Genomic DNA, 21,457 nt, shown 5'->3' with positions numbered 1-21,457 from the left:
CCCGGCGCCTGGTGCAGCGCGGCCTCCTGCCGGCCCCGCAAGCCGACGTGGATGACCTGTGCAAGCTGCCCGAGCTCACGGAGGACGGCCTGCTCAAGAGCCTCCGGTGCCGCTTTCTGCAGCAGAAGATCTACACCTATGCTGGCAGCATCCTGGTGGCCGTGAACCCCTTCAAGTTCCTGCCCATCTACAACCCCAAGTACGTGAAGCTCTACGAGAACCAGCGGCTGGGTAAGCTGGAGCCGCACGTGTTTGCACTGGCCGATGTGGCCTACTACACCATGCTGCGCAAGCGTGTGAACCAGTGCATCGTCATCTCGGGCGAGAGCGGCTCAGGCAAGACGCAGAGCACCAACTTCCTCATCCACTGCCTCACCGCGCTCAGCCAGAAGGGCTACGCCAGCGGCGTGGAGAGGACCATCCTGGGCGCCGGGCCTGTGCTGGAGGTGAGTGGCAGCAGGCAGGCGGGTGGGGGCCTTCCCGCGTATGTCTGTCCCCTGGGCCCTTTGAGACCGGGTCTCGAGACTGCTCACACTGATGGACTGGGAGTTCAGCAACCCTCCTGCCTCAGCCTCAGGTAGGGGTCGGTGCTCCAGGTGCTGCTCAGCAGTGTGGCACTCCCCAGGTATGTGGGGAACTCTGGGTTCCAGGCCAAGGTGTGTGGCCTGTTTTTGGCTGGCAGGCAGAAGGCCCTGGGTTCCCTCCCTGGCACTGCAGGGAGAAGGTCAAGCCTGGCCCCTTTCAGACTGCCTGCTCTTCCACAGCAACGGGCATTTGCAGCCCCTCTGTGTCTTTTTAAGACTTGAGCTCTTTTTTTCTGCTGCATAATATTCTGTTATAGTATCAGTCTGTGGGCTCACTGGGCCACGAGTAGGAAATGTTTTGAAGGCGTGCACACGACTTTGCTGTCGGAGTCTGTAGACAGCACAGTGTGACAGCTGTGTCGCAACTTTACACTCCATGGAGTGCCCGGGCACCTAGTGAAGGCCGCAGGGCTGCAGGAGGTTGTGCCGGCCTCTGTGCCAGCACCGTGCCCTCTGGCAGAAGGGACCTGAGCACCCGCGGCCTGGACCCACCCCGTACACCAGGGACCCTTTCGAGGTGTGGGGCAGCCCTCTCCCATGGACGTGACAGTGCACCACAGAGGAATGGGAGTGGGGACCCCATCTCCCGGAGCCACAAATGCGGGCCACGGTGCAGTCAGCACCTGCTGCGTGGGCCTCACGCCGTCCCTTGCCGGGTCACGCCCTGTGCCTGGTGTGCAGCTGCTTTCTGCTTCTTCGGGAAGAGTGAGCGTGCAGGGTCATACTGGGCGTCAACTCTGGAACCCATCTCTGTGCTCCTGTGCTCCGGCTGGGTTTCCAGGAGCCAGGTGTGGTCTGCAGGGAGGAAACAGAAACCCAGGGCCAAGGTGCTGGCCGTGGTGGTGCAGTGAGGTCCTCGGCTGCCCTCGCCTCCCCCGGGGCTGCCAGGGGTCCTCGTCTATCCCTGCTTACCGTGCTGGAGGGAGCTGGAGTTGGGGTGTGGAGGCACAGGTGCTAGTCTCAGTGGGCGTCTGCTCTCGGCGCCCCTGAGCGCCACAGCCGGGGAGGGTGGGTTGTCTGGGTCAGCCTGGGAGTTTGGGGCCACCCCTGACGGCGCTGTCCCCATGCAGGGCTGCCTGGTGGCCAGCATGGCAGGGAAAGAGCTAGGAGGGGCCCCAGGTCCCCGTGGATGTCATAGCCTGGAGACTCCCAGCGAGGCAGACCCAGCTCTGCGAGGCCCCAGGAGCAGAACGGGCTGGGCGGTGGCCTGTGGGGGCCACCCCAGGTCCCAGCCCTGCGTGGACAGGCGGGCGCTGACCCGGAACCCCCACCTCCAGCGCTGGCAACCTGCGAACTCGCCCCGAGAGGTCCTAGCTCCACTTCCACACACAGCCGGGCTCCTGGGTTCTGGGGTGAGGGTGTACGTGGAGCTCTTGTGGAGACATCAGCCAGCCTGTGGGAGACCCCCGGGAGCCACATTCGTCCCCCAGTCCTGCCCTGCTGGCCCTCGGCCCCACCGCACCTCCTAGTCCTCGTCAGCTCTGTGAGTCACTACCGTGCGTGAGTCAGCCGTGATGCCAGCAGGGCTGGCTCCCCAGGCTGTCAGCAGGGCGTGAGAGTGGTGTGCTCTCCGAGCATGAGCCAGCTGCACCTCCCCCGGAAAACGCTTCCTGCGGCTACTTTGGCTGTTTTGTTTTGTTTTTTAATTTTTCTGAGGCAGGGTCACACTGTGCAGTCCAAGCTGGCCTCCAACTCACGGTGATCCTCCTGCCTCAGCCTCCCAAATGCTGGGATGACAGGTGTGTGCCACCATGCCCGGTTCAGGACTGTTCCATAGGGTCTAGACTTGGAGCCAAGCTGCTCACTGTGGGCTCCACTCGAGCATGAGGCCGACCCTTCCCCAGCGTCTGAGCCAGCCCACCACACCTGTGTGACAACCCCAGGTGTCCCAGACACTGCTGATGTCCCAGGAGTCTCAGTCCTAGGCCTCCCGGCTTCTGGGCAGGAAGGGAGCTCCTGGTGTCCCTGGCTGGGGGTGCATCACCACAGGAGCCCTCCCTGTCACTGTAGGGTCCAGATCAGGACAGTGAGACCTAGATGTCACCCTTAAGTTCCAGCCACTTGGAGCTCACCCTGAGTCTTGGGACGCCCTTTACAGATGCTGACCTTCCTCTTGTCTTTTTGTGCGTTTGAGTCGGCCTTGCTGTGTGGTCCAAGCTGGCCTGGACTCTGGGTGGTCCTCCTGCCGCAGAGTGCTGGGAGTCAGGTGTGCACCCCAGGCCAGCTAATCCTGGTCTTTACATCTCCCAAGACCCTGTGTCCCAGATGGGTTCCTGTGGTTGGGCTCCCCAGCCAGCCAGGCTCTGCTCACTGCCCTCGCACATCCCGGGCCACGGTGGCAGCACCCGGGCTTGTTTCTGCTCCCCAAAAGGAGAAGTGGGGTGTCTGAGGTCAGGGCGTCTCGGTGCCTCCTCCCCCTGGGGGTGCAGCCTCGCCGTGTAGTTCTGACCAGGAGCCGACAGGAAGGGCACCGTGGAGAGCCAGCCTGTCCAGCTGACGGACCCTGCCGTGACACGGCCTGAGCAGGGGGCATCTGGGCACTTCTTGGGGGGGGGCTGGCTCGACTGGGACCCCCTGGCTCCCTGGTAGCAGGGCGGGGTCAGGGCCGGGGCCCTGCTGCCCTGCCTCTGGGTAGGTTCGCTCCGAAAGCAGAAGTGAAAGGAGGACGTCACACTGCCCGCGCTGTTTCCAGGAGAGGAGGCCGGCGTGGGGACGGGCGCACTGCAGTGCCGGCGCCTTGCAGGTTCGCTCCGAAAGCAGAAGTGAAAGGAGGACGTCACACTGCCCGCGCTGTTTCCAGGAGAGGAGGCCGGCGTGGGGACGGGCGCACTGCAGTGCCGGCGCCTTGCTCCTGCCCCATGCAGTGTGAGGGACAGTTGCCCCGGTGGCGTGGCGCGAGGTGGCCGAGCTCCTCCTCGCCTGTCCTGACTGGGGCAGGCTGACCGCCTCGCCCAGCATGGGGGATACTGAGGCCGCCCTTCCTGTCCAGACCCCTGAGCCCAGGTCACTGTCCTGTGCCCAGGAGAGATGTGTCCCCACCAAGGCGTCTTGGGGCGAGGGGCCGCATATGGGCCCAGATGCCTGCAGAGCTGGCTGGAGGGTCCCACGGGCTGCCCAGGCGTTTTCAGGCCGCTGCTTTGGCAACAGGGAGCAGGGAGCTGTACCCCCACTGCAGGTCCCTTTCCTGCCTGCCTTCCACTGTCCTTCCGTTTCCCCTTCTTTTCTTTCTCTTTTTTTTGGCGCTGGGGATTGAACTCAGGACCTTGTGCTTGTGAGGCAGGTGTGGTACCACTAAGCTAAATCCCTGGCCCCTTCCTTTCTTTTCTCTTTTTTCTTTTGGTACTGGAGACTGAACCCAGGGCCTCCACACTGAGGTGCACCCCTAGCCCTTTTTATTTTTTGAGACGGAGTCTTGCTAAGTCACCCAGTTGCCCAGCTTGGGCTTGGGCTTGAACTCTTCCTGCCTCAGCCTCCTGGAACGCTGGGACAATGGGCTGTGCTGCTGCCCGTGCCTACCCGCCGTGTCGGGCTGTGTCCGGGATTCGGTCCCTGAGTTCTGCCGCCCTGGCTGCTTAGGGGCATCCTGCTCCACGTCCGGCTCTGGCTCTGATTGCTGCAGCTTCTGTTGCCGTGCTTAACCGCTGTTCCAAGACATCAGATGGACCATTCCCATCGTGGTGAATGTCACGTCACACTTCACACTCAAGCCCGGTGATCCTCAGCTGCCCTGAGTGTGCAGAGGGCACGTGGCACGTGCAGGGCCTGGCACGCTCGCTGCCTGATGAGGGTCCCCTGGGCCACAGAGCCCGGGCCGTTTTCCAGCACCGCCGGCCTGGCTCCTGTGCGCTGGCTTCCGTGGCCCCTGCCGCCGCCCTCCCGGGACCGGCTCTGAGCCTCTGCCTCGTGGTCACTGTGGTTTGACTTGGCTGTTTTTGTTTTGTTTTTTTGGCAGAGCTGGGGCTGGAACCCAGGGCCTCCCACCGGCTCAGTGACGCTCACCACTGAGCCGTGCCCCCAGCCCTTATTTTTTTGAGACAGGGCTTTGCCACCTTGCCCGGCTAGACTCAGATCGCTGACCCTCCTGCCTTGCTCTCCTGAGTAGCTGCCATGACAGGTGTGCTGGCTCCTTGTGTGCTGGATTGCTCAGGCCACCCGTCCCTGTCCTCCTGGGTGACCTGTGCAGGTGCTGCTGTGGTTTGTCTCCTTCCCTGAGCGGGAGCCAGGCCAAGAACAACTGTCCTGTCAGCACCCGAGACCCCACAGGACAGATCTCGCCTTGCTTTTGGGAACTTTTGTTTTCACGTGTTGCTTCATTTGCTTTTTCTGCCTTTCTTTTTGGCATACCTGCGGCCAGCAGGTAAGTCAGCCGGCACATTTGTGTAAATACAGTTTTACTGGCCCACGGCCCACGCTCACATGTGCACTCCGTCCCTGGCTCACAGTCCAGGGCCCCCGTGTGACGCCGAGCGCATTGCCCACCCGGCCTGCACAGGGAAGGCGCCAGCTTCTGTTGCTGCCCCTCTGCATGTGGGGCTCAACCCCTGGGTGCCAGGAAGCCTGTAGGGAGGCATCATCTGTGTCCTCACGAGGCGGGCGAGCAGGGAGTGGCTGTGCCACAGGTGCCTTGGTGAGCGTCCTGCCTCTGGAGGGGTAGGGGTGGGAAGCCCGGCCCCGAGGGTGGGTGTCTGGGGACTCTGGGGCGGTGGCTGTGGCCATCCCAGGTGGCCTTTCTTAGGAATGCTCTGCCTGGCCCAGGGCTCCTGTAGACAGAGGGGAGGCAGGGTGGGACTGTCGTGTCTGAGCGGAGAGTGCCATCATGGGGTGTGTTTTAGGACCCGGAAGGGTCTCCTGCAGATTGGAGAGCTGATGAAAAGCTGGAGCTCGGGCCTGGGACCACCCGGCCCAGCCGCCGCGGCCACACTCTGTTCTCTCTGGTGGTCCTGGGGCTGGAAGGCGAGTGCTCACTGTGGAGCCATACCGCAGCCCTTTCACTCTTAGTGTGAGACAAGGTCTCGCTAAGTTGTCCATGCTGCTCTTGGACGAGTGACCCTCCCGCCTCAGCCTCCTCAGGAGCCAAGAATACAGGTGTGTGCCACCATCCCTTCTGAGTGTCCTAGGGGTTTTGCTTTGGTGACAGAGGGCCCTGCTGTGCTGTCTTTTGCTCGTGACACCTCCTCGCTGTTCACAACGGAGTGTGGCAGACGTCTGTTGACCACAGACCCTGGTGCCGTTGGCTCCCAGCCCCTTACCCTCAGGGCGGCAGCCCGCTCCCACGTCACTGCCCTTTGTGTGACTTAGCCTCCCGGGCCAGGGCCAGCCCCCATCCCCGGACCTCGGGAGACTTCAGCCACAGGGTCCCACTGCCACCAGCCCTGATCATTCCACCTGAGGAGGGTGCCAGGGCCACGTGGCAGTGGGCCCTCGGGGAGTGGGGCCATGTCTTGTGTCGCCGACACCAGGCCACGCTGCGGAAGGGTTTGGGCATCTGTGGGTCTTGGTACCCGGGGGCCCTGGGCACATCTGTGTTTACGTGGTGTCCAGGTTGACGCAGCCATGGACAGCGTCGCAGGTGGGGTCTCACACCCCGAGCCAGGCCGGGCTGCTGTGGGCACTCCCGAGCGGAAGCCTGGGGCACGAACCTGCAGGGCCTCCTGAGGGTGCCCGGCCCTGACTGCTGTGCCTGTGCTATGGATCCAGGGGCACAGCGGGAAGCCAGGCAGATGTCTTGTAGCCAGGCCACGGCACCAAATGGCCAGGGCGCTGGTGCCAGTGACCTGCAGCCTCGGGGATCGCTGAGCCGAGACCCAGGTCTCAGTTCCGAGGTGAAGGGAGTCAGTCAGACAGACAGACAGCCAGTCAGAGTCCCTAAATCACGAGGAGCCCCTGCCATCGTCCGCCGTGCCGAGCCCAGGGGCCCTGGGGTGAATAGCCAGACCCAGGTGGGATAGGAAGACTGGCTACGAGTCCTGGGCTGCACCCTGCGAGGGGCCTGGGCTCCTGGCCACCGCAGAGGCTGTGAGGAGGGACACAGGTCAGTCAGTCAGCTGCTCCGGGGGTCGCCTCCCAGTGTGCACATCTGTCAGAACAGCAGGCCCGCCCTCCAGCACATGCCTGCCCTGGGATCCGGCAGCAAAGGCCCCTCAGTGCAGGGCAGGGAGGCGCGAGAGGGCTAGAGAGACGTAACACTGAGCTCATGTAGGGGTCTGAGCGGCCGGGAGGGGGACTTGGGAAAACAGGAAATCCAATGAAAGTGTGGACTTCAGTGTATCCCGTTCATGGTGGCCCAGCTGACGCCCTAGTGTTAGCAACATGGAAAACCAGGCCGCTTTCATCTGACCCTAAAACTATTCAGTGAGCGTGGTGGCACAAGCCTGTCCTCCCAGCATTCGGGAGGCTGAGGCAGGAGGACCACCATGAATTGAAGCCAGCTTGGTCTACATAGTGAGTTCAAGGCCAGCCTGAGCTATGTAGCAAGACCCTGTCTCAAAAAGACACATTAAAACAGAACAAAAAAGAGCACCTTTTAAAAGTTAAATCAGGTTCAGTGTTGATACATGGAGACTCAGCTACTCAGAAGACTGAGGCAGGAGGATGCTTGAGCCCAAGAGTTCATGGCCAGCCTGGGCAGTATAGCAAGAACCTGCCTCAAAAAAAACTATTCTAAAATGAAATGTTTATTTCATTTTATTTACTTATTTATTTTTGGTACCAGAATCGAACTCAGGACCTTGTGCTTGCAAGGCAGGCAGCAGAACCACTGAGCTAAATCCCCAGCTAAATATTTATTTTTAAAGATGAAACAAAACAAAACCCAAACTGGTTGCAGACCCTGTCCCCATGCCTTCCCGAGGTGTCGAGAGCCGGTCCTGGGCCTGGAAGGTGCCCCCCACAGCATGGACTTGTACCCCTCCCACACCCCAGCTTCGGGGGGCAGTGCCAGGCCCTGTGGTCGCTGCAAAACACTTCCCACACTGCCCTGGACTCACAGGCAGGCACAGCCTCCTGACATCCATGTCAGAGATGCATGCTTCGCGCTGCCTTGTTTTCCCCACCTGCTGGGATGAGGGTGCCCTGGTCCATCTCCCTCCCTGCACCCGCTGGGCTTCCTGTGCCCTCAACTGTGTGGCACCTGATTCAGCATGGTCCTGGGCTCACCAAGGCTGCACCTGGTACCTTGCAGGCCAGGAAGATCCTGAGCCAAGATGTGCCTGACGCTCCTCACCTCTGTCAGCATGCAGGTACCTGGGCCAGTCGGCTTCTGTGGGTCTCTTTGCAGTACTGGGGATGGACCAGCCCCTGCCCTCATTACCGATGATGCTGAGACAGGGTCTCACCAAGCTGCCCAGTCTGGGCTGGAACGAGTGAGCCTCCTGCCTCAGCCTCCACAGTGCTGCAACCAACCCAGCTCTTCAGGGTCAGGCCACGCCCCACGGGCCACGAGGCCCCACCTCTTAAAGGTCCCTCCACCTCCCAGTGGCCCCAGACTGAGACTCACCAGCCTTACCCACTCACACTCCACACAGGCTGGGCCCCACCCTCCTCCCAGTGTCTGGGACAGGCCTGCCCGGCTGCAGGACGAGGTGTGGCTGGTTTCCCGTGGCTTGTCTGTGACATGTGGGCCTGGTGTCACCATGGTGAAGCCAGATGTCCTGAACACAGAGTCTTTGGGACCAGGGTGAGGTGCTCCTGTCCCTCCTGCCGTGGCCTCCAAGGGTGATAGGGATAGGGAAAGGCTGAAGTTCTTCTCTCCCCACTGTGACCTGCAGAGCCCTCAGGCTAGGAATCAGGATGCCCTGGGCCGCTCCTAAGAACTGGGACCCCTCAGCCCGGCCCTGTGGGCGAGGGGGAATGGCAGGGCACCCCAAACCCTGCTGGGCCTGGCCTGCCTGCTGCTGACCCGGGCACCTCGGTGGCCCCTGCCCTCCAAGTGTGCAGGGACACGTGGCCCCGGGAAAAAGGCCGCAGGGCTGGGGTGAGCCTGGGGTGGGGTCTGGAGTGTGGCCCGCCTCAGAGGGCTGAATGTCTTGTGCTTCGACCGTGCGGACACACATGAGGCACTAAACTTGACTGTGCATGTGTGACTTCAGGGGTAGCACCTAGGGACCCACACACCTTGTGACCCTTGGCCCTTTTAAATTTTTATTTTGAGACAAGATTTTGCCGAGTTTCCCAGGGTGGCCTTGAGCCTGGAGGGGTCCTCTGGCCTCAGCCTCTGAGAGCTGGGGTGACAGGCGTGCGCCACTGTACTCAGGCCCTGCTGGAATGTTAAAGGGTGTGCCACAGGGACCCTTTTGGACGAAGGAAGAGATGAACCCTGGGTTGCATTTTTGTTTTAGGGATTACAGGTTTTCTATAGATTAGCAACACATCTGTCATCAGAGTCCATACGAAATAAATAAGCAGCAGTGGAGAGCACTGTGACCCTCGCCTGTTGGCCCAGCCAGTTCAGGGGCTGAGGAAGGGTGGTTTCAGGTTCAAGGCCAGCCTGGGCAACTTAAGGACACCCTGTCTCAAAATAAGACATATCTACACATGTGAGGAGGGCTGGGGTATAGTCCAGTGACCCCCAGTACCTCGAAAAGAGAGGGCAGGACGGCATGCAGCCTGTAGTTTGTGATCACAGGAAGTCAGCGGGGTCCCCTCCTGAGAAGAGCTGCGGGCTGAGAATGACGTGGGGCTATGGTGTGGAGCCCTGGGGACGCTGATGAGCTACTTCGTGCTGTGGTGAGACCCCGGTGGGATCCTCCTGCAGCTCTGGTTCCCCGGATGAGCGCGGTTTTGGGGTGAGCGCGCATGAATGCTCGGGCCGGTCGCTTTGTCTTGTCGACTGCTGGGCACAGCGACTTGCTTCAGACTCAGGGCTGCGCTATGACCCTGGACCTGCAGGGTGGCCCCGCCACCCCTCGTGCTCTGTACATCTGGGATGTCAGGCTCCACATAGCCCCACTTTCCCCTCCCCAGCCCGGGAGCCGGGGCTGGACTTCCTGCCCCCACAGCCTCCTGCAGCTGCCACCTGCATGGTCCTCTGCTCCCCTCCTCTGCGCTGAACCCTTCCCAGTGCTCCTGTGCACTGGGCCCCAGGGGCAGGGATGCCATGGGGCAGTGGCGCTGAGCCTCCGTCTTGGTCCTGCTGACTGCTGCATGAGGCCACCCCGTGCCTCGTCTGTCAGGGTGCTGTGTGGGGCCTCGGCTGGGCCAGGCGGTGGCCCTGACTCTGCCACGCGGCACATTATGCCTGGCCACCTCTTTCTGTGTGGTGCTAGGAGGAAGCAGTGGGTTTTGCACTTTTGTTTTTTAGTTTTTGTTTTGTTTTGCTGGGTTCCTCATTTTCGTTCTGTTTCGTGTAGTTTGGGGGGGTTGGTGTTTTTGTAGTACTGGGGATTGAACCCAAGGCTTTCCCACTGAGCTACCTCCCATGTTTTGCTGGGTTCTTCATTTTCGTTCTGTTTCGTGTAGTTTGGGGGGTTGGTGTTTTTGTAGTACTGGGGATTGAACCCAAGGCTTTCCCACTGAGCTACCTCCCCAGCCCCTTTTATTATTTTTTATTTTGAGGCGGCATCTCACCGAGTCACCATGTAGTCCGGCTGGCTTCAAACTTTCTATCTTCCTGCCTCAGCCTCCCTGTGCTAGAATCCTAGGTGTGCACCACTACACCCAGCAGAATTGTGTGCATTTTGTGCTTTATTGTGCTTTTGACTTGAATGGCTGAGCCAGCGTGTCTGTAACTTCTGCCAGTTTTAGCAGAGATTCCTGCCAAGTCCGGTAGCAGGACCCCCACGTGCACACACAGATTTCAGCACCGCTCCCCCAGTGTCTGATCGGGCCCTCCCAGCCTCCAGCTGTGCAGCCTTGAAGCCCTGGGTGCCTGGGTCCCCCGAGGCTGAGCTGCCTCGCGCTTCCTGTGCCTGTCCATCGGCTACCGTGGGCTGTCAGGTTGAGCTGGGGCACAGCCCAGTGCAAGTAAGCATTTCCCGCCGCCTGGGCCCTGGCTTCTGTCCCAGCGCCCCAAGATGTCTGTGAACAGTCCAAAATTGTGTGCCGTCCAGATGTGGAAGTGGGTGCACTCGCTCACTTGGGGGCCACTTCGAGTCCATGCTGGGCCTTGCAGGACGTGGCATATGCGGCCAGCGGACTTCCTCCCTCGTGCCTCTCTGCAGTCTGCCCCTGCCATCCGCTTCCGTGACCACCGTGCCAGTATTGCTTATGTGCGTTTGATTGCTTTTGCTTCCTCTTCTCCGTGAGATCACATGGTGTTTGACTGTCACTCTGGTTTACCGCACTTAACACAGTGTCCCCAGTTCCGGCGTGCTGCAGGAGTGGTGGGCTCTGTCCTTTTCCTGGCTGGGTAGTGTTCCACCACCTGTGTGCTGCTGTTTTTCTCCACTGTCTGTGGCTGGACTGTTGCATCTTTTGCTGCTGCCAGTGGGTGCAGTGGACATGGAGTATTGATGCCTCTCTGGCCTGTGGGCCTCATGCCTTTGGGTAGATCCAGGAGGGGGATGAAGGATGGGTTTTTTTTTTTTTTTCTTTTTTTATGGAGCTAGGGGTTGAACCTAGTTTTTTCTAGGCAAGAACTGTGTCACTGAACTCTTCTCCCTGCCAGGTCTCTGTTTAGTGGCTCTGGGGATGGAAGCCAGGACCTTCACACTGAGCTGTATCCCCGACTCTTTTTAAATTTCGATCCAGGCTCTTGCTAAATCCCTGAGTTGTCCAGGTTTGGCTCAAATTTGTAATCCTTGTGCCTCAGCCTCCCAGAGTGCTGGATGACAGGCATGTACCACTCCGCCTAGCAGCCCTAATTTTATTTTATTTTGAGGCAGAGTATCACTAAGTTGCCCAGGTTGGCCTCTAATTTGAGATCCTCCTGCCTCAGCCTCCTGAGCAGCTACAATGGCCGGTGCATGCCCTTGAGCTGGCTTGAGGTTTTATACCCCAGGGGCACATTCTGTCTCAGCACCAGTCCTGCCACTGTGACTGCAGGGAGAGCTCCCTTGAGAGCTAAGGTTCACAGCTTCCTAGGGCCGGGCCTCCTGGCCAGGGACAGGCCGCACACAGCCCTCTGGCCTCGCGCTAGACACCCGGGTCCCCTTCTTCCCTCCTGGCCACCCGGCCCTGTGTGTCCTGCCATGGGCACGATGGCCCCTTGCAGCCGGTTTCCCAGCACCTTGTCGCCCGCCGGTGTGTGGGCTGGATATTTTTAGCCGGCTCTGGAGCCCCAGTGTGTGGAGAGCATACCAGACGCATGAGATCACCGAGCAGCCCGGCCGCTGTGAGGCGAGGAGCCTGGGCTGGCGGCCGGCCCCGGAAGACTGGGACGACAGGGAACGCCGCTCATCCCTGAGACCCAGGCCCAGGCACCCAGCATTGGCATCCGTGGCCTGGCAGGCTGCAGATGCCTGGGATAGGAGCCCCGGGACAGCGTCTGTCTGTGGGGGAGTTGGGCAGGCTTGCCTCCTCCCCGGGTTCCATCCTAGACAGGGCTCCCCCAACTCAGACCTCACCTCAGCTGGGTCCCGAGCCCCAGGGGAACATTCCTGCCTTCCTGACTATGCTGGAATGGACCCCAGGCCCTGGAGCGTGCTGCCCCGCTGCCAAGCCTTGCCCCAGTCCTCCTTATGCAGTGAGACAGTCTTGGGGCGCCCACGCTGGACTCGGACTTCAACAGTGTGACACGTGCACAGGACCCGCATACAGGCTCCCACACCTCCCCGCTGCTTTAAAGGCTCCATGGTACAGGTCATCCCAGTGCTCCGGAGGCTGAGGCAGGAGGATCTCTATCTAGGTCAAGCCTAGCCTTGGTGAGGCTCTGTCTCAAAATCAAAACCTAGAAACAGCTGAGGCTGTAGCTCAGAGTGAAGGCCCTGGGGTCCACTACAAACACTCCCTTCAGGAGTAATCACCTCCTCCAGAAAGCCCCATACCCCTTATCCAGGAGACAGGGCGGAGGTCTCGGAGGTGTTGGGGTGGTCTGCGTGTCCAGAGGGAGGTGTCGGGAACCCCATGGCATTTCCTCCCCATCTCAGAGAGACAGGCGACAGACGTCCCCATGGTGTTCTTTTTTTTTGGTACCGGGGATCGAACTTGGGTCCTCGCGCTTGTGTGGCAGGTGGTGGAACCACTGAGCTAAATCCCCAGCCCCCCACGGTGTTCTTAATGACTGTGCATGAGTCTGGTCGGTGACACCTGAGTCCCACTGCTTGGAAGACTTGGGCCCAGGAATCGGAGCCATCCTGGGCAGCATTTCAGAAAGAAAACACAGAAAGCAAAGCTGAGCAGGAAAGAACCACGGAGTCTGGGGAAACAGGAACCGAGGCCGTGCTGGCGAGTACGCATGTCCAGCTGCTGTCAAGTGATCCTGCATGTCACGTCCTGGTGGCGACTCCAGAGAGATGAAACTTGGTCCACACAAAACCTGTGCAGCAGCGTCCACACCAGCAGTGTGCTCAGCGACCAGAGGCTCACACAGCCCAGACGCCCGCAGTTACACTGTCCTTTGTGCACGGAATATTACTCAGCCAGGAGAAGGAACAAGGCTCCAACACGCGCCACCGCCCAGACGAACTGGAAACCGTGGTGCTGAGCAGTGGACACCAGGCACTAAAGGCCACGTCGTGTGAGCTCACTAATAGGAGAGGCCCAGGGCAGGCAGAGCCACAGACGTGGGAAGACAGGAGGTGTACTAGTGGCTGCTGGGAGGGGGCAGGCTCATGGGGACGGGGTCTCCTTTGGAGGCTGCAAATGTAGACCAAAGACGGTTGTGCAGCCCTGGGAATGTGTCTGGTGGGACTGGCTTGTGTACTTCAAAGTGGTGAGCTTCGGCCCAGCATGGAGCGCACCTGTGATCTCAGCACTTGGCGGCTGAGGCCGAGGGATCCCGCACAAGAGAGGCCGGCACAGTGAGCCCAGTGGGAGGCAGCACAAAGGGCACAGAGACTGCAGACAGAGGGCCTTTGGCCCTAGTTTGCCACCTCACGTGACTGGTTACTCCTTTGTCCCTTCGAATCAGCGGTTTAAGTCGCCCGGAATCCAGAGTGCTCTCCAGAACTAGCCGCCCCTGCGGGGACACGCACGGCGCTCCTTCTGGTCCTGCCCCCCGCCCGACCGTGCCGGCGGCCGTGCACCCAGCGGTCCCGTCAGTGGGTGCCGAATCCCAGAAGCAACCTGGGGTCTGTGGGACAGTGTGGGGCTGGTCTGAGCCTCCCTCCTGCGGTTCTGGTGTCTCGGGTTTATGGCTGTTGTGGAGGGATGCTCCTGAGGAAGAACGGTGACAACTAGGTGTTGGTGTCCCCTGGTGTGCAGGTGCCGGGCGCTGGGTTGGTGCCCAGGGCACTGGGCTCCACCCTAGACCCGAGCTTCCCCAGTCCCAGCTCCTGGCTCTGGACCCAAGTGTCGTCCGTACCCCAGATGCCGCAGGAAACAGGCTGTGGCTCGGGTGGCCGTGGGGACACCACAGTGCCTGCTCCTCTGAACCCTGCCTTTGTCCCCGCAGGCCTTCGGGAATGCCAAGACGGCCCACAACAACAACTCCAGCCGCTTCGGCAAGTTCATCCAAGTCAACTACCTGGAGAGCGGCATCGTGAGGGGGTGAGTGAGGGGTCCACACACGGCACGCGCTCCGCCGCCAGCCCGTCCCAGGGCGCTGCCCCCCTGCTCCACACCCAGACGAGGACAGCGCTGCCCGTGTCTGAGTTGGGGACTTTGTGGGGGCCTGGGCTCTGTGCCTTGTTAGCCAGAGAGACCCAGTGCAGGGTCCAGAGTGACACTGCTGGCCGGGAATTACTGACTGCGGGCGGGTGGGAGGAGGGAGGGCCCGCGGTGTCGGGAGCCCTCTCGGTCAGTTGGATGTGGATGGAGGGCGGATGGGTGGATCCGCGGTTGCGCAGCTGGACAGAAGGGCAGACTCATGGGTGGGGGGTGCTAAGTGGATGAATGGGTAAGCGGCTGACTGATGGGTGAGTAGATTCAGGGAGAGGTGGGTCGGGGGATGGATGGGAGAGTGATGGCGGCTCCCAGAAACCCCCCGGCAGGCGTGCCGGGTCAGTGGTGGGCACACAGTGCGAGCTGCCCGCAGGTGCTCGGTCGTGCCGCAGGTGGCCTGTGGGCGCAGGGCAACCCCTCGGCCCCACCCCGACCAACACCTGTCTCATACCTGGGACAGAAGCGAGTGCACTGTGGGGGACCATCAGCTTCAGCGCCTCTCTTTTGCCCTAGGCTCTGCCAGGACTGGAGAGGTTACAGGTGACAGGTGAGGGGCCCTCAGGCACTGTGGGACCTTGAGGTTCCCTGTCCCCGGCTGCCCACGGCACGTGGTAGTAGGCACCAGAGCTGCCAGCCACCCTCTGGGCTTCAGCCCTCCTCCACGGGGTCCTCAGCATCTTGCCCCCAAGTGTTTGGTGCTAGGGCACACATCAGGGGCCCAGTGGCAAGTGCTGGCCAGGCTTGCACAGAGTCCTCTGTTCCATCCCTGGCACCAAAAAATAAAACAAGACAAAACTTGGCAACATGGGTGAGCCTGGAAGACTTTTTGTTTTTTGATTTTTTTTTTTTTTTTTTTTTTTTTTTTTTTTTTTTGTAGGTCTCGAACTCACACAGAGACCCCTGCCTCAGCCTCCTGAGTGCTGGGATGACAGGCGTGTACCACGACGCCCAGCATTTTTTTGTTTTGTTTTGTTTTGTGTTTTGAGACAGGATCTCGCTGTGTAGGTCAGCCTGGCCTTGAACACTCACTCCGTAGTCCAGGCTGAAGGAACTCGTGGCAGTCCTCCTTCCTGAGCCTCCCAAGTGCTCCTGTCGTGGAGGTCCAGTTCGTGACCAAGCTGCCCAGGGCAGCACAGGGACATGCTGCAGGGAGCTGAGGTGCCACAGACCCCTTCAAGGGCACCCCTAAAGCACCTAAGGACCTTTCACTCAGCCCCACCTTCTAAAGGACTACCACCTCTCAAAGCTGCCAGGAGTCCAGGATAAGCCTTTAGTGACGGCCTTTTGAGGATATTCACAATCCAAACTACATTCAGGAGGCTGAGGCAGGAGGATCCCAGGGTTAAGGCCAGCCTGGCAGCTTAGCGAGACCCTGTCTCAAAACGAAAAAGTATAGAAGGGCTGGAGTGTTGCTCAGTGGCTGGTGCGTGCCCAGCACGTGTGAGGCCCTGGGTTCAGTCCGAAGTACTGCAAATAGGAAACATCCAGACTGTAGTACGTGTGCGGGAGTCTCCTCCTCCTCCTCCTCAGTTCCTCCTCTTCATTTTCCCCGGCCGCTGCCTTCCTCTTCTCCTCCTTCTCCTTGCTCTTCCTGTTCTTCTCCCCCACCCTCCACCCCACTGCCTGGTGCCAGAACACTCCCAGCGACGGCCCAGGCCCTTCCAGACTGGTCTGTTCACCGTCTTCCCACTTTTGCCTGCGGGTAACTAAGGTCCCCCAGCAGGGCCCCACTGACACCTGGGGACCAGCACTGGGCTGCGTCCCATGCTGCCCTCCTGTGCCGTCTGCAGCCTGGCTCACCTGGGAAGCAGCACTTCCTGTCCCCTGAGGCCACCTCTGTCTGGAGAAGGGGCTCTGGCCAGTTCTGCTCTGGTCTGCTGTGGGCAGGTAGCATTTCTCTTACTGTTCCCCACCGGGGCCAAGGGTCAGGGCCCGTCCAAGCGTGCCTCTGCTTCCCTGATTTGTAAGCCCTCAGCTTCCTGTGCATTTACACAGGGACCTCCGGGGACCCTGCAAGTCCCCACTGTTTTTCCATGGCGCTGGGAGTGGAACCCAGGGCTTTCACACTGAGCTGCACCCCAGCCCTTTTTTTTAACCCAGTACCAGGGATCAAACTCAGGACCTTGCGCTTGCCAGGCACGCGTGGCACCACTGAGCTAAGTCCCTGGCCCTAGGCAGAAACCTTGAGAATAGCTAAAAACTGGAAATGGCACAAATGTCCATCAGCAGGCGGGCAGATGAACACGATACGTCCAGCTCCATCATGGAATATTACTCAGCCACAAAAAAGAAGGGACCCTGGTGCATGGTGCAGCACGGCTGCATCTAGGGGGTCACTGTGGAGACTGCGCTTTGTCTTCTTGCTGCTGTGGAAACAGCTGATTGATCTATAGCAGCAGGAATCTGATGCACAGCCACCTGGGGGAGCAGAGAGGGATTTAGGGCAAGGGTGGCTTTCTGGGGTGACGGTGTGTTGCTATCTTGATCCCGGTGCAGGGCTACTGGAGCTCTTGCTCAGTGCCCCCCCGCCACAGCGGCCAGGGAGCGCTTGCCTGGCTCCCAGGCCCAGCACCACGAAGGTGGTAGCAGAAAATCATGCACTTCACACGTGCAGTCGTTTTTTGGCAGCTGAGAGCTCTTCCGGGGAGATAGTGGGGCCGGGACCCCTGTGGGATGTGTGGGAGCTCGGTCACGCGCCAGGCGAGATCACAGGTTCGTTTGTAGCTGGCTGTGGTCCCTGGTGCTCCGCAGGCAGCCCAGGCGTGGCTGAGCCACCAGAAGCCTAGTGCCTGGGAGGCTGAGGCGGGAGGATCATGAATTTGAGACCAGCCTGGATTGCAGAGTGAGGTTCTGTGGCAAGAACAAAACTAGTTGTTCGGAGAAGAATGGCAGAGCCAGGCGTGTAGCTTCCATCCTTAGCAGAGACCAGAGGAAAAAAGCAGATGAAACAACAGTTCAATGTGTAACATTTCAACAACAGCGCAAAGAGTAACGTCTCATTTCTCCGTTTGTTTTAATGACAGGGCTGTCGTGGAAAAATACCTGCTTGAGAAGTCCCGCCTGGTGTCCCAAGAGAAGGATGAGCGGTACGCTTGCTCGAAGCTTCTGGGGCAGGCACCACCCCGGCCCCTTGTGCCCAGCCCGCCCTGTGGCCGATCCTGGGTGTCCCGAGGGCTCACCCACCATCGCCGTTCAGGTGTCTGCCCAAGGTTTCACTTGGAAACCTGTCTGATTAGCTGAGCACAGTGGCGAGTGCCTGTCATCCCAGCTACTTGGGAGGTTGAGGCAGGAGGAGGCAAACTTGAAGTCAGCCTGGGTCACTGAGCAAGACCCTGTCTCAGTGAAATCAAGGCCTGGTAGATGCAAGAATCAGCTTGTGCATCGCATTTCCAGTGCTTGTCCCTCCCTGAGGGTCTCTGCACAAGCACGAGCAGTGGCTTGCTTCCCCCGCCGCCTGACGCTCTCCTGCGCCTGCCCCACAGGAACTACCACGTGTTTTATTATTTGCTCCTCGGGGTCAGTGAGGAAGAACGCCAAGAGTTTCAGCTCAAGCAGCCGGGAGATTATTTCTACCTCAACCAGGTAAACAGGCCGGCCTGCCACAAGGCCGCCTCTGTCCCCGGCTGTGGGCGGAGGCCCGGGAGGGCTGAAGGAGCCCATTCACCGGCCCGCCCGCAGGCCTCCAGCCTGACCCAGAGTGTTTCCAGCACAACTTGAAGATCGAGGATGGGGAGGACCTGAGGCACGACTTCAAGCGGCTCAAGCAGGCCATGGAGATGGTGGGCTTCCTCCCGGCCACCAAGAAGCAGTAAGTGGTCCAGGCCCGCGTAGGAGAGGAACGGGTGTGCAGAACTGAGCACAGGGACACATCTGTGAGCCCAGCTGCGCGGGAGGCTGAGGCCGGAGGCTCGCGAGTTCAGGTCCCTGAGGGCAACTTAGTGACACCTGTCTGGAAGTAAAAAGGGGCTGGGTTCAACCCTAGGGCTGCAAAGAAAAAACCAGAGATGACTATAAGTCCACATGGAGCCGATGAGCCTGCAGCACGGCGGGTAGGGCGGCCCCACTCAGTCCCACGTCTAGGCTGTGTTCACTTCGCCTCCCGGCAGCCCTGGAAGCCCGGAGCGCACAGACAGACAGACCCCTGCGTGGTGGCCACGCTCGAAGCCTCAGGGACCGGGGTGTCAGCCTGGGGACAGCGGCTCACGGGTGTGGTTCCACGCACAGCCCTGCTCGCCTATGACAGCCCCCTGAGCTCTGCTCGGGAATTGTGTGTGCTTGTGATGCAGGTGATAAAACCCGTTGCCTTGGCACTGAGCTGCATCATCAGCCCTTTTTATTTTTTGTTGGTTTTTGGGTTTGTTTGTTTGTTTTGTTTTGGTACCAGGGATTGAACCGGGTCCTTGCGCTTGCAAGGCAGGCCACCCAACTACTGAGCTAAATCCCCGGCCCATGTTTTCGGTTTTTTGCGACAGGGTCTCAATATGTAGTTGAGACTGACCTGGAACTCATTGTGTAGCCCAGGCTGGTCTCGAACTCACAGCGATCCTCCTGCCTTAGCCTCCCAAGTACTGGGATTACAGGCGTGTGCCACCACGCCTGGCTAGCCCTTTTTATTTTTATTTTGACACAGACTCTTACTAAGTTTCCTAGGTTGAACTTTCAATCCTTCTGCCTCAGCCTCCGAGAGGACCGAGCTGACAGGCCTGTGCCACCTGGCCAGGCTCTGAGTTTTCTGACACGTCGCCATTGCACGTATCATGGGGTACAGTGTGATGTTCTGATGTGTGGATACAGCATACTTACGTGTTGTTCTTCCCTTAAAAGATCGATTTTAAACTGGGTGCAGTGGTGGCGCACGCCTGTGATCCCAGCACTGGGGAGGCTGAGGCAGGAGGATGGCTGTGAGTTCGAGGCCAGCCTGTGTTACGTAGGGAGGCCCTGTCTGAAAGACACCAAAAGATAATAATTTTAGGGTAGCAGCGCGTCCCTGTGCTACTGCCCTGCCTCGAGTGTGCAAGGCCCTCAGCTCCATCCCCACATCTGGCTGGGCTGTGGTGTGGCAGGCAGTGGAGCTGGTGCTCAGCGCCAGTGCCCTGGCCTCTATGCCCACCTGAGAGCAAAGGTGAAGCCCTGTGCCCACCACCCACACCTCTGTGCTGGCAGGATCTTCTCCATGCTCTCTGCCATCCTGTACCTGGGCAACGTCACCTATAAGAAGAGGGCCACAGGCCGTGACGAGGGCCTGGAGGTCGGGCCCACCGAGGTTCTGGACACGCTGTCGCAGCTCCTGAAGGTACCACTTCCTGCCGCCCTGTGCCGTGGCCGGGACAGACACCGGCACTTCCTCCACTGCTGCAGGCTCGCCACTCCCTCCCGTCACTGCCTCAGTGTCCCTTCCACACTTCTGATGGCCTCCCTGGCCAGCGCCACCTCCCACTGCGCCCTCCATGCAAAGTACTCGCGAAGCAGGCTGTGGCGGTCACGCCTGTCATCCCAGCGCTTGGGAGGCTGAGGCTGGGGATCACCGCAAGTTCGAGGCCAGCCTGAGCTGCACAGCACAGCTTGGCCAGGCATCCACAGGCCCAATTGCTCAGGAGGCTGAGGCAGGAGGACCTGTGGGGCAGGACTTAGGGGCCAGCCTGGGCAGCACAGTGAGACTGTGCCTCGGAGAACAAAAACAGTGTGGCAGCAGAGTGTGATCGGCCAGATCGCCTCTCTGGGGCACTTTGCATCGTCCTCGCTGCGCTCCACCTGCAGCCACTCTGTGCTTGGGACGCGGGCAGTGTCTGAGCCCAGCGTGTCACCCGGCGGGCCGCAGCTGGTACCGATGGCTGGAGGTTGCGAGCACTGATCAGCGCTCTGTGTTGCCCAGGGGGGTTCCCCGTGGCATAGCCGTGCAGCCCCAGGGCCAATTCGCCTGGGCTGAGAAACTGCCTGCACTGTTCTTGTTTCTGCTGTTTTGTCTTTTGCTTACTGGGGATTGGACTCAGGCCCAGCCCTGAGCTGGATCTCCAGCCCTTTTCATTTTGAGACTGCCTCTCCCTAAGTTTCCAAAGCTGGGTTTGCACTTGGGATCCTCCTGCCTCAGCCTCCCCAGTAGCTGGGATTATAGGCGTGTGCCACCGTGCCTGACTTGAAGCTTTGTTTAAAGGTGTGCTTGGTCCACGGCCTCTGTTGAGTCCCTGGCATGTGTGGGTACCAGGGGGAATTGGGGAACCCCACTGGGAAACCCCACTGCACTTGTGCTCGGCGGACTCTGTGCGGGGCCGGGCTGCGCCTCCTGTCTCCTTGACGTCAACTTTGCCACAGGTGAAGCGAGAGATCCTGGTGGAGGTCCTGACCAAAAGAAAAACGGTGACAGCCAACGACAAGCTCATCCTGCCATACAGCCTCAGCGAGGTGAGTGCTGCCCAGCGGTGAGGGCCTGGAGCTGGGGTCCAGACTGGGTTTTGGGGGCCCTCGCCCTGGGGCTCAGTCGGGACCCCAGCAGGTGTGCGGAGCCACTGTGGGAACAAACCCTGTGCAGACAGTGCTTCTCCCCGTGGGTGAGCACGGAGATAAAAAATACAGTGCATGCTCAGTTTTATTACTTTAAAACTTACTGTAGTAAACTGCACACTTGGGACATGCTCATCCCATCGTCCCAGCCACTCCCGCAGTGGCTCTGCAGGGCCCTCTCCTGAGGGTCTTTGTGCCGTCCCCGCGGCCTCTGTGCCCCAAATCCCCGAATCGGTCCAGGTTGGCTCATTCCCATCATCATGACTCTGGGGAAGAGCGAGAACCGCCTGGCGCCAGATCCAGAGAACGAGGCGGCGCTGTTTAGGGTCAGGCGGTGTACAGACCCGGGAAAGAGGACCCCAGAGCTGCTGGGGAGGAGGAGGGAGGAGCTCGCACTGGGGAGGCTCCTGAGGGGCTTCTGGGCGGCGGGGCTCTGATTGTAGTGCACTCTGGCCACCCTCGTAGGTACCTGCAGTAGGTAGAAGTTAGGTACGGTGAGATGTTAGCCCCCTAATTAAGAATAAAAGAGGGGGAGCCGGGCGTGGTGGCGCATACCTGTAATCCCAGCTCTCAGGAGGCTGAGGCAGGAGGATTGCAGTGAGTTCGAGACCAGCCTGGGCTACATAGTGAGTTCCAGGTCAGTCTCAACTACATAGTGAGACCCTGTCTCAAAAAAC

At 60.0% G+C, this 21,457-nt stretch overlaps 1 protein-coding gene across 1 annotated transcript in view; it reads left to right on the top strand.

The window, feature by feature from the left end:
• The window catches only part of Myo9b (myosin IXB), a 58,412-nt gene that overhangs the window by 12,900 nt on the left and 24,055 nt on the right, over nucleotides 1–21,457 (top strand). The window contains exons 6-12 of the mRNA XM_019210666.1: nucleotides 1–446; nucleotides 14,074–14,168; nucleotides 17,306–17,368; nucleotides 17,765–17,864; nucleotides 17,990–18,090; nucleotides 19,446–19,575; nucleotides 20,592–20,681. Of these exons, the coding sequence (XP_019066211.1) occupies nucleotides 1–446; nucleotides 14,074–14,168; nucleotides 17,306–17,368; nucleotides 17,765–17,864; nucleotides 17,990–18,090; nucleotides 19,446–19,575; nucleotides 20,592–20,681 (1,025 nt within the window). The remainder of the gene's footprint in view (nucleotides 447–14,073; nucleotides 14,169–17,305; nucleotides 17,369–17,764; nucleotides 17,865–17,989; nucleotides 18,091–19,445; nucleotides 19,576–20,591; nucleotides 20,682–21,457) is intronic.

This window comes from Fukomys damarensis, unplaced genomic scaffold (assembly GCF_012274545.1).
Source record: "Fukomys damarensis isolate Sample0158 unplaced genomic scaffold, DMR_v1.0_HiC HiC_scaffold_37, whole genome shotgun sequence".
In the NCBI taxonomy this organism is placed as follows: Eukaryota; Metazoa; Chordata; class Mammalia; order Rodentia; family Bathyergidae; genus Fukomys; species Fukomys damarensis.
This window is presented reverse-complemented; position numbering and strand designations above follow the sequence as displayed.